This window comes from Rhinopithecus roxellana, chromosome 17 (assembly GCF_007565055.1).
Source record: "Rhinopithecus roxellana isolate Shanxi Qingling chromosome 17, ASM756505v1, whole genome shotgun sequence".
In the NCBI taxonomy this organism is placed as follows: Eukaryota; Metazoa; Chordata; class Mammalia; order Primates; family Cercopithecidae; genus Rhinopithecus; species Rhinopithecus roxellana.
In genome coordinates this window covers 81,365,895-81,382,456 of record NC_044565.1, presented here as the reverse complement: position 1 = coordinate 81,382,456, position 16,562 = coordinate 81,365,895, and the positions used below count along the sequence as shown (strand labels likewise).

General features: G+C 39.7%; 1 protein-coding gene and 1 pseudogene across 2 annotated transcripts in view; both read left to right on the top strand.

The window, feature by feature from the left end:
- The window catches only part of CDKL4 (cyclin dependent kinase like 4), a 62,465-nt gene that overhangs the window by 29,908 nt on the left and 15,995 nt on the right, over positions 1-16,562 (top strand). The window contains exons 4-5 of one of the 2 annotated variants that reach the window (XM_010364144.2): positions 3,900-3,990; positions 13,409-13,516. In XM_010364144.2, coding sequence (XP_010362446.1) covers positions 3,900-3,990; positions 13,409-13,516 — 199 coding nt within the window. The remainder of the gene's footprint in view (positions 1-3,899; positions 3,991-13,408; positions 13,517-16,562) is intronic. The other variant, XM_010364145.2, reaches the window with a different exon arrangement.
- On the top strand, positions 6,231-6,644 carry LOC104663025 (annotated as a pseudogene).

Here is a 16,562-nt window from a genome sequence, read left to right as displayed (position 1 = left end):
ATGCCTAAGGCTCCAAGAGAATAAATTTATCAGATAATAAAAAAAACTATTTATTGTTTTTATCAGGCTATTTAAGAAGCAATTTCTGGTGTGCAAGTTTGCAGAGATGATTTTAAAGTTAAAAGTCAGTTTTAAAATACCATAGATATCTCTTTTGGCTGGCTTGTGAGCCAAAAAAAAAAGATTGCCCATCAGCCACAACAACCGAACCTGAGCAATGTTTGCTAAAAGCTGTGTACAAGGCCAAGTGTGGTGTCTCATGCCTATAATCCCAGCACTTTGGGAGGCTGAGGTGGGTGGATCACCTGAGGTCAGGAGTTCAAGACCAGCCTGGCCAACATGGCGAAACCCCATCTCTACTAAAAAATACAAAAAATTAGCCAGGTATGGTGGTGGGTGACTGTAATCTCAGCGACTCAGGAGGCTGAGGCAGGAGAATCACTTGAACCCGGGAGGCAGAGGTTGCAGTGAGCCAAGATCGTGCCACTGCACTCCAGCCTGGGTAACAAAAAGCAACTCTGTCTCAAAAAAAAAAAAAAAAAGCTGTGCATAAAACTCAATTTATTAAAATTATTTTATTAACAGAGACTTGCATGCTTCTTGTTCTTTGAGGGAAAATAGGCTGATTGCAAGAGGCGTTGCAGAGAGTTTGCACTGAGTGTGGCTTTGCAGTGGAGTAGGTGAATGCTGTATTTCTAAGCGTCTTCTTCCCCCCCATGCCCTGTTTCTTATGGTTCCAATTATTTATTTTTTAATTTTATATTTAATTTTTATTTATTTATTTTGAGAGTCTTGCTATGTCGCCCAGGCTGGGGTCCAGTGGCACAACTGCAGCTCACTGCAACCTCCACCTCCCAGGTTCAAGCGATTCTCCTGCATCAGCCCCCTGAGTAGCTGGGATTACAGGCACCCACAACCATGCCTGGCTAATTTTTGTATGTTTAGTAGAGACAGGGTTTCACCATGTTGGCCAGGCTGCTCTCGAACTCCTGACCTCAGGTGATCTGCCTGCCTCAGCCTCCCAAAGTGCTGGGATTACAGGCATGAACCACCGCACCCAGCCAGGTTCCAATTATTTTTACTCCCTTTTAAATTTCTTCAGTATCCTCTCACTCTTCATCAATAACTTCTCTTACCTGATCCTATACCAATAAATGTTCCTTTGGGATATGTCAATACTTCATTTCCTTTTGTATATTTGGCTGAAAAATAAGTGCTATAAATTTCACATGGATTAGATCCAGAAAACATATGTATAGGCCAATGGACAGATATCGATGTAAATCCATTTACTTGGTAATACTACACATAGTCTAGAAATTCTAGAATTTGATGCAAACTCATTTAAAGGACATAACCTGTTCTAATGTAATCACCAACTATAAGTGAGTGTTACTGACTCAGAGTGTTAGTCTAAATTTCTTAAGTGTGTTGCTTAAAAGGTAGGATATCAAAACTATGTTCATTTATATTCCAGCAATTTTTTTTTTTTTTTGAGGCAGGGTCTCACTCTGTCAGACAGACTAGAGTGTGGTGGTGCCATGTTGGCTCACTGCAACCTCTACCTCCTGGGCACAAGCCATCCTCCCATCTCAGCCTCTTGTGTAGCTGGGACTAAAGGTGCACACCACACACTTGGCTAATTTTTGTATTTTTTGTGGAGACTGACTTTCACCATTGGGCCCAGGCTGGTATCAAACTCCTGGGCTCAGGCGATCCTCCCAACTTGGCCTCCTGAAGTGCAAGGATTACAGGCGTCAGCAACTATGCCCAGCCTATGTATTTTTTTTTAATTAGTGTCTAAGGCCTTAGTACTTTTAAAAGACCTAAAAAAGTTTCTTCTAACTGCTCTTCATACAAATTATGAAGCAGTTGACAGTAATTGAGACTAAATAGGAACAAGTTCATGCTACCAGTGTCATTTCTGCAACCTAAAATGAATTTAGGGCTCAGCTCTTTTTCTCCTCCTAGATAGCTATTAGAGAACCAAAGACAACCATTTCAGAGTTGTCAAATTGACAAAAATGCTTAAAGGGCCTGACAGCATAGTAGAGAAGGAGGCAGAAGGAGTTGATTATTGTGACACTCAATTCATGTACTCTGTCAGTGGCCACTTGCAATCACAGGATTGTTGCAAGGATGAAATAATTCACGCTTTGAATTGAAAGTGCTTTGAAAAGTACAGAGTTCCCTGTGAGGGCCCAGTGATGGAGATCGATATTATTTTCATCCATTTTCTTTTTTGGGAGCGTGGATAAACGGAAAGTTCTGAAGGGTAAGGTCTGAGCTGTTTTCTCACAGCACCTCCGCAACATGGAAACCCATTTCTGGAATGCCCATGCACGCGCGGGCTTACTCAGCCTGCCCTCCCCCAGGCCCCTAGCCGGGCCGCTCCTGTCCGGCGAGGAGCATCTGCTTCATTCAGGGTCATTATGATTAGGCAGCAAATTGTAAGGCCGCTGCATATGAAAGAATAGCGGGGTCCAGGCGTGGTGGCTTACGCCTGTAATGCCAGCACTTTGGGAGGCAGAGGTGGGCGGATCACTTGAGCTCAGTAATTCAAGACCAAACTGGACAACAACATGGTGAAACCCGTCTCTACTAAAACTACAAAATTAGCCGGGCATGGTGGTGAGCGCCTGTAATCCTAGCTACTCGGGACACACCCATAGTCCCAGTCACTCGGGAGGCTGAGGCAGGAGAATCGCTTTAATCTGGGAGGCAGAGCTTGCAGTGAGCCAAGATTGCGCCACTGCACTCCAGCCTGGGCGACAGAGCAAGACTCTGTCTCAAAAAGAAAAAAAGAAAAAAAAACAGCTGCTTTTGAGGTCAGCGTGCCACAGGTCCCACTTTCCCAGTAGGGATTCTGACAGCATCGTGGGCCATCTCAGGATGATGATCGTTCCAGGATAGCTCCGTGGTGAGGATGTGGAAATGATCCCCATCCCCTGTCGAGGAATGCTTCGGAATCTCTGCTAAGTAGGGGACTGTGCGCCCCAGCTCACCCAGGGCAGTCCTGGTTTGTGCCTATTGTCCTGGCATGATTATTAATAGGCCCCTCTTTCACACTTGGAAGTCTCCTGATTTGGATGATAAATAATATGGTCATTCTAATTATAAGCGAATTTTGCTTTTTATCATTTAAATGTTTTTCTAATTTCTCAAATCTGCAAGTTTTTCAACCTTAATTGTGACTCTTGGGTGGCAGCAGTTATTAGAGGTACTCTGAGTCTAATCTCATTTAGGGTTTTACCTCATACAGTTTAAACAGGGACCAGCAAAAAGTGAAAGAATTGTATGATACTCTCTTCTTGAATTTAATTTTTTATTTTTATTTATTTGTTTTTGAGACAGGGTCTAGCTCAGTTGCTCAGGCTCTGTGCAGTGTGATCATGGCTCACTGCAGCCTCAACCTTCCAGGCTCAAATGATCCTTCAGCCTCAGCCTCCTGAGTAGCTAGGACCACAAGTGCATGCCACCACGCCTGGCTAATTTTTTAACTTTTTTGTAGAGACAGGGTCTCAGTGCATTGCCCAGGGTGGCCTCAAACTCCTGGCTTCAAGTTATCCTCCTGCCTCAGCCTCTCAGAGTGCTGGGATTATGGACATGAGTCACCACACCTAGCCTGATAATCCCTTCTTTAAAAAAAAAAAGACAGTTTTCACATACAATTATAATTTTAATTATTTCAATAATAAAACAATATTTTAATAAATGTTTTAATTTTGGTATGACAAGAGTTACAAGTGAAAAACTGCCAATTTAAGTTCTTTTAGAAAAGTGAAGGAAGCCCACATTTGTTTTTATCTCATAGGCTGTGTATCTATTAAACTAGTAGTTAATGTTTATTCTTTGTCATTTTGGTGGTTCAGAAAAATAATCAAATAATGATCTTACAGTGCATTCACAGAGATATAAAACCTGAAAATATTCTAATAACTAAGCAAGGAATAATCAAGATTTGTGACTTTGGGTTTGCACGAATTCTGAGTAAGTAGCAATTTTTTTTTACTAATATCCAGTTCAGATGATGATAAAATTAGATGGTTTAAATTCTTACTTTGGATATTGGACATATGCCAAATATTGTATTGTTGTTATTTTATTTTATTTTATTTTTTTGAGACGGAGTCTGTCCCTGTTGCCCAGGCTGGAGTGCAGTGGCACGATCTCGGCTCACTGCAAGCTCCGCCTCTCGGGTTCACGCCATTCTCCTGCCTCAGCCTCCCGAGTAGCTGGGACTACAGGCACTCGCCACCACGCCCAGCTAATTTTTTGCATTTTTGGTAGATACGGGGTTTCACTGTGTTAACCAGGATGGTCTCGATCTCCTGACCTCGTGATCCACCTGCCTCGGCCTCCCAAAGTGCTGGGATTACAGGCGTGAGCCACCGGTATTGTTATTAAAAAAGGAAAAGCTCACTTTAGCCTTTTAGTCAGTACATTCGTTTGCACTTCAACTCTGCTCCATTCAGCTAGAATTTATTGGATGTCACCTTTCTGTGCTTTGCCTCATAGGAAAGGAAAATAATTCTAAAAGCATTTCTGCTCTTCATGCACTTATAATCTACAGTAAAAGAAACAAAGAATAATACAAGATGATTGGCAATAAAGTACTAAAGTGAAGGTGCAGACAGTTCCCTGGAGGGAGATATTAATGTGGGCGAGAGTGGTTGAAGAAAACTTCATGGAGCTGATGAGACTAGAAGAGTAAACTGAAAATTAAAGAGAGGATTCAGAGACAGTGCTAAGAAAAAGGAGATCATTCCAGGCAAGGAGGAACTGAAGGGAAAGGGGGACAAATAATTGTTTCTCCTTCAATCTAGAACTTTGCAGCAGACAAATATATGTATTAGCAACATAAACGTCGCAGTCTGGGTGTGGACATAATCGGTACCCTGACGGCACCCAAACACGAGTGACTTGGCAATGCATGTGGAAGGGTTGGGCAAAAACAAAAACTGATCAAGGCTTTCTGAGGTTGCTGTGCTTTGTGGTAAAGATAATAGGATCCTAATGATAATTGGTCCCTGTGCCATGGGGCTGAAAAGGGAAATAGACAAACACTGGAAAACTACCGAGTTACGAACACTGCACATAGTACCATGGTGCATCAGTATCAGGAAATGCTGGGCTGCCATTAGCAGGGATGTTTGCAGTTTCAGTGGCATCGGAAAATGTTTAAGACATGGTAAGAGAAAAAGGAAAGTGAAAACATATGTATACAGTATGATCTCAACTATACAGGAAATACATAGAAAAAAATTACTGAAATATATATGACCCTCAATTTAGGAAATTAAGTGAATGATAGTCATCCAATGCATGGTATAGATCCGGTGTCATAGATTTGGGTTTTTTTTCCTGGAAATCCATTATATACCACCAAAATACCCAATTTAGTCCCAAAAATAAGTGAAAAACCTACACAGATATGGCATTACAAGCATTAAGAACATAAGAGCAGGATTTCATATGAAAGTTACCTCACAATTATTCCTTTTAGGGATTTTTCTCCATGGGCTGGCAAAGCTTCTTAAACTGGCAATACTTCTGAAAATATAAATATTTTTAATTTTTCATGAATATGCATTCTTTTTTCCTTTCCTTTTTCATTTTCCTTTGCATTTCTGTGCTGAATATGCAAGTCAGCTTTCCTACTGAGTTTTCCTGTAGCAAACATAGTCATTCTTGTCTGAATGAAGAACCTTAGAACTGAATTCAATATTAGGGTCATCTGTCTCAGAAATTTTGACTGCATGAACACATCCAGAAGTCTGAATGGTGAACCCACTGTGGCAATTCCAATAATGATACCTTTTGCCATATTATTATAAGCAAAGTGGTAATACAAGACACTGCCAACTTGTTAGTGCTGGCGTAAACCTCCACAAGACATGAGCTCAGGCACTGGTTACAGCTTAAATCTTCTAAGTACTGGTATGAGTCATTGCTGGGGTCATTGTTGGCCATTTATAATCAGAAAGGCAAAGGAGGGGGTCCCATTATGTGATAAAATGCTAACAGTGGCTCAATAGACATCCACATAAAAATGTAAGCTCCTATTGGATATCCACATGCAAAAGAAGGAAGTTGGACCTTTACCTTACATTATATTCACCAAAATGAATCACCAGTGTAAACATAAGAAATAAACCTGTAGGAGAAGCGAGCAAGGCTAGTGCTGGGGCTTCTTCTCCTGAAGGGGCTGCAAGAGGGAAGACTTAGTCATGTCATCCTTGATCAAAAGGGTGATCAGCACCGCAAAAGCTCCAGGGGCCATTGGACCCAACAGTCAAGCTGTGTTAGTCGACAGGACCATTTATATTTCAGGACAGATAGGGATGGACCCTTCAAGTAGACAGCTTGTGTCAGGAGGGATAGCAGAAGAAGCTAAAGAAGCTCTTAAAAACATGGGTGAAATTCTGAAAGCTGCAGGCTGTGACTTCACTAACGTGCTGAAAACAACTGTTCTTCTGGCTGACATAAATGACTTCAATACTGTCAATGAAATCTACAAACAGTATTTCAAGAGTAATTGTCCTGCTAGAGCTGCTTACCAAGTTGCTGCTTTGCCCAAAGGTAGCCGAATTGAAATTGAAGCAGTAGCTGTCCAAGCACCGCTGCCAACAGCATCACTGTAAGTGGGCCAGTGCTTTGTAGTCTGGAATTGTTAACATTTTAATTTCTACAACTGATGTAACATCTTAATTAACCTTTTAATTTTCACAATTGATGACAGTGTATCTGAAGTTATTATAGAAATACCATATAATAGGGAGAGTTGAACATGAATTGAAGATTAGAGAAGGAATCCAGTTACTGTTTTAAATTACACCTGTATTACTGAATATAGGAAAGAGATACCTATTACATAGTTACTCAATAAATAAAAGAGAAATAACAGGTAGGAAAGAAGAGGAATTATTCCTGAGAAATAATCAAGAACATATCTAATTCAAACTAATGATGTGAATGATTTAGTTTTCATGTCAGGTATGTGATTCTGCTTTTACTTGAGTAAAATTTAAGTGTTTAAATTTGAGGTCAAGGAGAAGAAAGTGGACCAAAATTTAATATAGATAATATTTTTCTAATGGAAATAAAATAGATTTGCAGATTTCAAAAAAAGGAAAAAGAAATAAAGCTGTAAAACTCTTAGAAGAAAACATAGACCAAAAGCCTCATGACATTGGATTTAACAGTGATTTCTTGAATGTGACACCACAAGCACAAGCAACAAAAGGAAAAATAGAGAAATTGGACTTCATCAAAATTAAAAACTTCTGTGCATCAAAGGACACAATAAACAGAATGAAAAGCAACCCATGGAGAGGGATAAAATATTAGCAAATTTATACCTAATAAAGAATTAATATCCAGAATGTTCAGAACTATAACTCAATAACAAAAACTAATTTGAAAGTGGCCAAAGGACTTGAATAGACATTTCTTTTTTGTTGTTTTATTTCAATAGGTTTTTGGGAAACAGGTGGTGTTTGGTTACATGAAAAAGTTCATTGTTTTGTTTTGTTTTGTTTTGTTTTGTTTTGTTTTGTTTTGTTTTGTTTTGTTTGAGACAGAGTCCAGAGTCTTGCTCTGTTGCCTAGGCTGGAGTGCAATGGTGACATCCTGGCTCACCACAAACTCCGCTTCCTGGGTTCAAGCAATTCTCCTGTCTCAGCCTCCCAAGTAGCTGTGACTTCAGGAACATGCCACCACACCCAGCTAATGTTTTTATTTTTGGTAGAGATGGGTTTTCTCAATGTTGGCCAGGCTTGTCTTGAACTTCTGAGCTCAAGTCATCTGCCTGCCTGGGCCTCCCAAAGTGCTGGGATTACAGGTGTTAGCCACCACACCTGTCTATGTGAATAATTTCTTTGGTGGTGATATCTGGGATTTTGGTTCACCCACCACCTGAGCAGTGTACACTGTGCCCAATGTGTAGTCTTTTATCCCTCACCCCCACCACACCCTTTCCCCTGAGTCCCCAAAGTCCATTGTATTATTCTTATGCCTTTGTGTCCTCATAGCTTAGCTCCCACTTATTAGAACATAGATGTTTGGTTTTCTACTCCTGAGTTATTTCACTTAGAATAATGGTCTCCAATTCCATCCAGGTTGCTGCAAATGCCATTATTTTGTTCCTTTGTATGACTGAGTGGTATTCTGTGGTATATATATATATATATATATACCACATTTTCTTTATCTGCTTGTTGATTGATGGACATTTGGGCTGGTTCCGTATTTTTTCAGTTGCAAATGTGCTGCTATAAACATGCACATGCAAGTATATTTTTTATATAATGACTTCTTTTCCTCTTGGTAGATACCCAGGAGTGGGGCTGCTGGATCAAATGGTAGATCTACTTTTAGTTCTTTAAGGAATCTCCACACTGTTTTTCATAGTGGTTGTACTAATTTAGATTCCCTCCAAAGTGTAAAAGTGTTCCCTTTTCACCACATCCATGCCAACATCTATAGTTTTGTTTTGTTTTTTGTTTTTTGTTTTTTGGTTATGGCCATTCTTGCAGGAGTAAGGTGGTATCGCATTATGGTTTTGATTTGCATTTCCTTAATAATTAGTGATGTTGAGCATTTTTTTCATGTTTTTGTTGGCCATATGTATATCTTCTTTTGAGAACTGTCTATTCATGTCCTTAGCCCACTTTTTTGATGGTATTGTTTGTTTTTTTCTTGCTGATTTGTTTGAGTTCCTTGTAGATTCTGGATGTTAGTCCTCTGTTGGATGTATAGATTGTGAAGATTTTCTCCCACTCTGTGTGTTGTCTGTTTACTCTGCTGATTATTTCTTTTGTTGTGCAGAAGCATTTTAGTTTAAGTTCCATGTATTTATCTTTGTTTTTGTTGCATTTGCTTTTGGGTTCTTGGTCATGACAAGTCTTTGCCTAAGCCAGTGTTATCTTCTAGAATTTTTATGGTTTCAGGTCTTAGATTTAAGTCTTTGATCCATCTTGAGATGATTTTTGTATAAGGTGAGAGGTGAGGATCCAGTTTCATTCTTCTACATGTGGCTTGCCAATTGTACCAGCACCATTTGTTTAATAGGGTATCCTTTCATCACTTTATGTTTTTGTTTGCTTTGTCAAAGATCATTTGACTATAAGTATTTGGCTTTATTTCTGGGTTCTCTATTCTGTTCCATTGGTCTATATGCCTGTTTTGATACCAATACCATACTGCTTTGATGACTATGGCCTTATAGTATAGTTTGAAGTCAGGTAGGGTAATCCCTCCAGATTTGTTCTTTTTGTTTAGTCTTGCTTTGGCTATGTGGGCTCTTTTTTTGGTTCCATATAAATTTTAGGATTGTTTTTTCTAGTTCTGTGAAGAATGATGAGGGTATTTTGATGGGAATTACATTGGATTTGTAGGTTGCTTTTGGCAGTATAGTCATCTTCACAATATTGATTCTACCCATCCATGAGCATAGGAGGTGTTTCCATTTGTTTATGTCATCTATGATTTCTTTCGGCAATGTTTTGTAGTTTTCCTTGTAAAGGTTTTTCACCTCCTTGGTTAAGTATATTCCTAAGTATTTTATTTTTTGCAGCTGTTGTAAAATGGGTTGAGTTCTTGGTTTGATTCTCAGCTTGGTTGTTGTTGGTATATAGCAGGGCTACTGATTTGTGTAGATTAATTTTGTTATCCTAAAATTTTGCTGAATTCATTTACCAGTTCTAGGAGCTTTTTGAATGAGTCTTTAGGGTTTTCTAGGTATACAATCATGTCATCAGCAAACAGCAAAAGTTTGACTTCCTCTTTACCAATTTAGATATCTTTTATTTTTTTCTCTTGTCTGATTGCTCTGGCTAGGATTTCCAGTACTATGTCAAATAGAAGTGGTGAAAGTGGGCATCCTTATCTTGTTCCAGTGCTCAGGGGAAATGCTTTCAACTTTTTCCTATTCAGTATAATGTTGACTGTGGGTTTGTCATCAATGGCTTTTATTACCTTAAGGTATGTCCCTTCTATGCTGATTTTGCTGAGGGTTTTCATCATAAAGCAATGCTGAATTTTGTCAAATGCTTTTTCTGCATCTATTGAGATGACCTTGTGATTTTTGTTTTTAATTATGTTTACATGGTGTATCGCAGTTATTGACTTGCAGATGTTAAACCATCCCTGAATCCCTGGTACGAAACCCACTTGATCATGGTGGATTATCTTTTTGGTATGCTGTTGGATTTGGTTAGCTAGTATTTTGTTGAGAATTTTTGCATCTATGTTCATCAGGGACATTGGTCTGCAGTTTTCTTTTTTTGTTATGTCCTTTCCTGGTTTTGTTACTAGGGTGATACTGACTTCATAGAATGATTTAGAGAGGATTCCCTTTCTCTGTCTTTTGGAATAGTGTCAGTAGGATTGGTACCAATTTTTTCTTTGAATGTCTAATAGAATTTAACTGTGAATCTCTCTGGTCTTGGACTTTTCTTCATTGGTAACTTTTTAATTATCATTTCAATCTCGCTGCTTGTTATTAGTCTGTTCAGAGGTTTTATTTCTTCCTGGTTTAATCTAGTAGAGTTGTATATTTCCAGGAATTTATCCATCCTCCTCTAGGTTTTCTAGTTTATGCGTGTAAAGGTATTCATAGGAGCCTTGAGTGATCTTTTGTATTTCTGTGGTATCAGTTGTAATATCTCCTGTTTCGTTTCTAATTGAGCTTACTTTGATCTTCTCTCTTCTTTTATTGGTTAATCTTACTAATGGCCTATCAATTTTATTTATCTTTTCGAAGAACCCGATTTTTGTTTCATTTATCTTTTGTGGGTTTGTTGTTGTTGTTGTTGTTGTTTCCATATCATTTACTTCTGCTCTGATCTTGGTTATTTCTTTTCTTCTGCTGGGTTTAGGTTTGGTTTTTTCCTGTTTCTCTAGCTCCTTGAGGTGTGACCTTAGATTGTCTGTGCTCTTTCAGACTTTTTGATGTAGGCATTTAATGCTATAAACTTTCCTCTTAGCATTGCCTTTGCTGTATCCCAGAGGTTTTGATAGGTTGTGTCACTATTATTGTTCAGTTCAAAGAATTTTTAAATTTCCATCTTGATTTCATTGTTGACTCAACAGTTATTCAGGAGCAGGTCATTTAATTTCCATGTATTTGCATGGTTTTGAGGATTCCTTTGGGAGTTGATTTCCAATTCTTTTCCACTGTGGTCTGAGAGAGTTCTTGCTATAATTTCAATTTTCTTTGATTTTTTTGTTTTGTGGCCTATTATATGGTCTATCTTTGCAGATGTTCCATGTGCTGATGAACAGAATGTATATTCTGCAGTTGTTGGGTAGAATATTCTGTAAATATCTGTTAAGTCCATTTGTTGTAGGGTATAGTTTATGTCCATTGTTTCTTTGTTGACTTTCTGTCTTGATGACCTGTCTAGTGTTGTCAGTGGAGTATTGAAGTCCCCCACTATTATTGTGTTACTACCTCATTTCTTAGGTCTAGTAGTAATTGTTTTATAAATTTGAGAGCCCCAATGTTAGGTGCATATATATTTAGGATTGTGATATTTATCTGTTGGACTAGTTATTTTTATTATCATTATATAATGTCTCTCTTTGTCTTTTTTAACTGCTATTGCTTTAAAGTCTGTTTTGTCTGATAGGAGAATAGCTACTCCTGCTCACTTTTGGTGTCCCTTTGCATGGAATACCTTTTTCCCCCTTTACCTTCAGCTTATGTGAGTCCTTATGTGTCAGGTGAGTCTCATGAAGACAGCAGATACTTGGTTGGTGAATTTTTATCCACTCTGCCATTCTGTATCTTTTAAGTGGACCATTTAGGCCATTTACATCCAATGTCAGTATTGAGATGTGAGGTACTCTTCTATTCATCATGCTACTTGTTGCCTGAATACCCTGGGTTTTTTTCTTTTTTTTCCTTTTTTTTTTATTTTTGCCATCATCCTTTTAACCTTTATTTATTATCACTAATTCTACATCATCCTGAACTGCATGATAATTTAAAATTTCATTTTAATTTCAATGTATCATATAATTCAACCTAGCCTTTTACAGCATTTTTTTTTTTTTTTTTTTTTTTTGGCTGAAAACTTTTCAAATGTCTCAGAAGGAAATGTAACCAGGGGAGGGAAGGTAAGAAGTCCTGTAACCTTAAAAGAAAAAAAAAAAAAAATTTACTTTGAAAACGGGTTTTTTTCATTGTGTTGCTGTTTTATAGGTCCTGTGAGATTTATGCTTTAAGGAGTTTCTATTTTAGTGTATTTCAAATATTTGTTTCAAGATTTAGAGCTCTTTTTAACAGTTCCTGTAGTGCTGGCTTGGCAGTGGCAAACTCTCTCAGCATTTCTTTGTCTGAAAAAGACTGTATGTATCTTTCCTTCATTTACGAAGCTTAGTTTCGCTAGATACGAAATTCTTGGCTGATAATTGTTTTGTTTAAGGAGGCTAAAGATAGGACCTCAATCCCTTCTGGCCTGTAGAGTTTCTGCTGAGAAATCTGCTGTTAGTCTGATAGGTTTTCCTTTATTTTATTTTATTTTATTTTATTTTATTTTATTTACTTATTTATTTATTTATTTATTTTGAGACGGAGTCTCGCTCTGTCGCCCAGGCTGGAGTGCAGTGGCCGGATCTCAGCTCACTGCAAGCTCCGCCTCCCAGGTTTACGCCATTCTCCTGCCTCAGCCTCCCGAGTAGCTGGGACTACAGACGCCCGCCACCTCGCCCGGCTAGCTTTTTTTTGTATTTTTTTTAGTAGAGACAGGGTGTCACCGTGTTAGCCAGGATGGTCTCGATCTCCTGACCTCGTGATCCGCCCGTCTCGGCCTCCCAAAGTGCTGGGATTACAGGCTTGAGCCACCGCGCCCGGCCAGGTTTTCCTTTATAGTACCTGATGCTTTTGCCTCAGAGTTCTTAATATTCTTTCCTTCGTCTTGACTTTAGATAACCTGATGCCTATGTGCCTAGGTGATGATCTTTTTGCAATAAATTTCCCAGGTGTTCTTTGAGCAAGAAGTATTTGGATGTCTAGATCTCTAGCGAAGCCAGGGAAGTTTTCCTCAATTATTCCCTCAAATATGTTTTCCAAACTTTTAGATTTCTCGTCTTCCTTGGGAACACCAATTATTCTTAGGTTTCATCATTAAACATGATACCAATCTTCTTGGAGGCTTTGTTCATTTTTTAAATTCTTATTTCTTTGTCTTTGTCAGATTGGGTTAATTTGAATGCCTTGTCTTCAAACTCTGAAGTTCTTCCCTGAACTTGTGCAATTCTGTTGCTGAGACTTTCCAGTGCATTTTGCATTTCTCTAAGTGTGTCCTTGATTTCCAGAAGTTGTGATTGTTTTTTTATTTATGCTCTCTATTTCACTGGAGATTTTTCCATTCATATCCTGTATCATTTTTTTATTCTTTAGGTTGGACTTCATCTTTCTCTGTTGCCTCCTTGATTGGCTTAATAGTTGGCTTTCTGAATTCTTTTTCTGTCAAATCAGAGATTATCTCTTGGCTTGGATCCATTGCTGGTGAGCTAGTGTGATCTTTTGGAAGTGTTAAAGAACCTTGTTTTGGGCCAGGCACAGTGACTTACGCCTGTAATCCTAACACTTTGGGAGGCCAAGGCGAGCAGATACTTGAACAGGAGTTCAAGAGCAGCCTGGCCAATATGGTGAAACTTCATCTGTACTAAAAATTCAAAATTTAGCTGGGCATGGCAGCACATACCTGTAGTCCCAGGTACTCAGGAGGCTGAGGCAGGAGAATCACTTGTACCCAGGAAGCAGAGGTTGCAGTGAGCCAAGATCACACCACTGCACTCCATCCTAGGTAACAGAGCAAGATTCCGCCTCAAAAAAAAAAAGAACCTTATTTTGTCATCATGTTACTGGAATTGTTTTTCTGGTTTCTTCTCATTTGGGTAGACTATGTCAGAGGGAAGATCTGGGACTTGAGGGCTGCTGTTCAGATTCTTCTATCCTATGGGGTGCTCCCTTGATGTGGTGCTCTCCCCTTTCCCCTAGGGACAGGGCTTCCTGAGAACTGAACTGCATTGATTGTTGTTTCTCTTCTGGATCTAGCCACCCAGAGAAGCTACCAGGCTCTGGGCTGGTACTAAGTGTCTGCAAAGAGTCCTGTGATGCGGTCCATTGTCAGGTCTTTCAGCCATGTATACCAGCACCTGCTCTGGTAGAGGTAGCAAGGGAGTGAAGCGGACTCTATGAGGGTCCTTGGTTGTGTTTTCGTTAAACACACTGGTTTTTTGTTGGTTGACTTGGCTGTATTTTTTTTTTTTTTTTTTTTTTTTTTTGAGACGGAGTCTTGCTCTGCCGCCCAGGGCTGGAGTGCAGTGGCCGGCTCTCAGCTCACTGCAAGCTCCGCCTCCCGGGTTCACGCCATTCTCCTGTCTCAGCCTCCCGAGTAGCTGGGACTACAGGCGCCCGCCTCGTCGCCCGGCTAGTTTTTTGTATTTTTTTTAGTAGAGACGGGGTTTCACCATATTAGCCAGGATGGTCTCGATCTCCTGACCTCGTGATCCGCCCGTCTCGGCCTCCCATAAGTGCTGGGATTACAGGCTTGAGCCACCGCGCCCGGCCTTTGGCTGTATTTTTGTTAAACGCACTGGTTTATGTTGGTTGACCTCCAGCCAGGAGGTAGTGCTCTCAAGAGCACATCAGCTGCCGTAGCATAGGGTGGATCAGGCAGTGGGTGGGGCCATAGAGCTCCCAGGAGAATATGACCTTTGTCTTCGGAGCTCCTTGGCTGTCCCACAGAGCCTGCAGCGGTAATCCACCTTCTTCAAAGGGTCTGTGGATTCTCTTGGCTTTCCTGGTATGTTCCTGTGGTAGTTCTCGGAGCAAAAGTTCATGATGTCAGTCTCCACACGCTGCTCCGTCCGTCCCAGTCATAGCTGCAAGTTAGTCCTGCCTCCTATCCGCCATTTTCCTCAGAAACCATCAGAATAGACATTTCTTTAAAGAAGATCTATAAGGCAGGGCGCAGTGGCTCACACCTATAATCCCAGCTAACTCAGGAGTCTGAGGCATGAGAGTAGCTTGAACCCAGGAGACAGAGGTTGCAGTGAGCCGAGATCGCACCACTACACTCCAGCCTGGGCAACAGAGCGAGACCCTGTCTCAAAAAGAAAGTAAATTAAAAATGTAAAAAATAAAAAGTAAAACAGAAGATATACAAATGGCCAATAAGTACATGAAAGATGTTTAAGGTAATCATTAGGGATATGCAAATCAAAACCACAATGAGATACCACTTCACACCCATTAGGATGACTATTATTTTTTTAAAACTCACAGAACAAAATAACAAGTGTTGGTAAAGATATGAATTAGAGCCCTCATGCATTGCTAGTGGGAATGTACAATGGTGCAGCTGCTGTGGAAAGCAGTATGGCAGTTCTTCAAAAAATTAAACATAAGGCTGGGCGCGGTGGCTCAAGCCTGTAATCCCAGCACTTTGGGAGGCCGAGACGGGCGGATCACGAGGTCAGGAGATCGAGACCATCCTGGCTAACATGGTGACACCCTGTCTCTACTAAAAAATACAAAAAACTAGCCGGGCGAGGTGGCGGGCGCCTGTAGTCCCAGCTACTCGGGAGGCTGAGGCAGGAGAATGGCGTAAACCCAGGAGGCGGAGCTTGCAGTGAGCTGAGATCCGGCCACTGCACTCCAGCCCGGGCGACAGAGCGAGACTCCGTCTCAAAAAAAAAAAAAAAAAAAATTAAACATAGAATCACTGTATGATCCAGCAATTCCACTTCTAGGTACATACCCCCAAAAAACTGACAGCAGGGACTTAAAGATATTTGTATGCCAATGCTTATAGTAGGATTGTTCACAATGACAAAAGGTGGAAACAACCCAAATGTCCATCACGGATGAGTGGATAAACAAAATGTAGTATATACATATAATGAAATCTTACTCAATCTTAAAAAGAAATGAAATTCTGATATATGCTACGACATGGATGCACCTTGAAAACATTAAGCTGAGCGAAATAAGACAGACAGAAAAGGACAAATATCATATGATTCTATTTACATGCTCTACCTAGAATAGTCAAATTCATGGAGACAGAAAAAAGAATAGTGGTCATCAGGACTAGGGGAAGGGAGAATGGGGAGCTATTGTTTAAAGGATACAGAGTTTCAGGCTGGGGTGATGGAAAAATTTTGAAGGTGCATAGTGGTGACGGTTGCGCAACACTGAATGTACTTCATGCCACTGAATTGTACAATCTTAAATGGTTAAGTGGTAAATTTTATATTATGTATATTTTACCACAAAATAAATTTAAGCTCCTCCTATACATAGATGTATAGATATACACAGAGAGGTAAAAATTTTAAAGTCAATAACCAAAGGAGAGAATATTTCAAAATTGGTAATAGGTTGATAGATAAGAGCTTATATAAATTGGTTTAAAAAAAAAACCACAAAAGCTCTGAGTAGAAAAATTAGCAAGATATCAACAGTACACAGATGAAAGAAAAGGCTAAAAACATGAAATAATCTTCATCTTCACTGATCTCAAATAAATGCACATTAAAATACT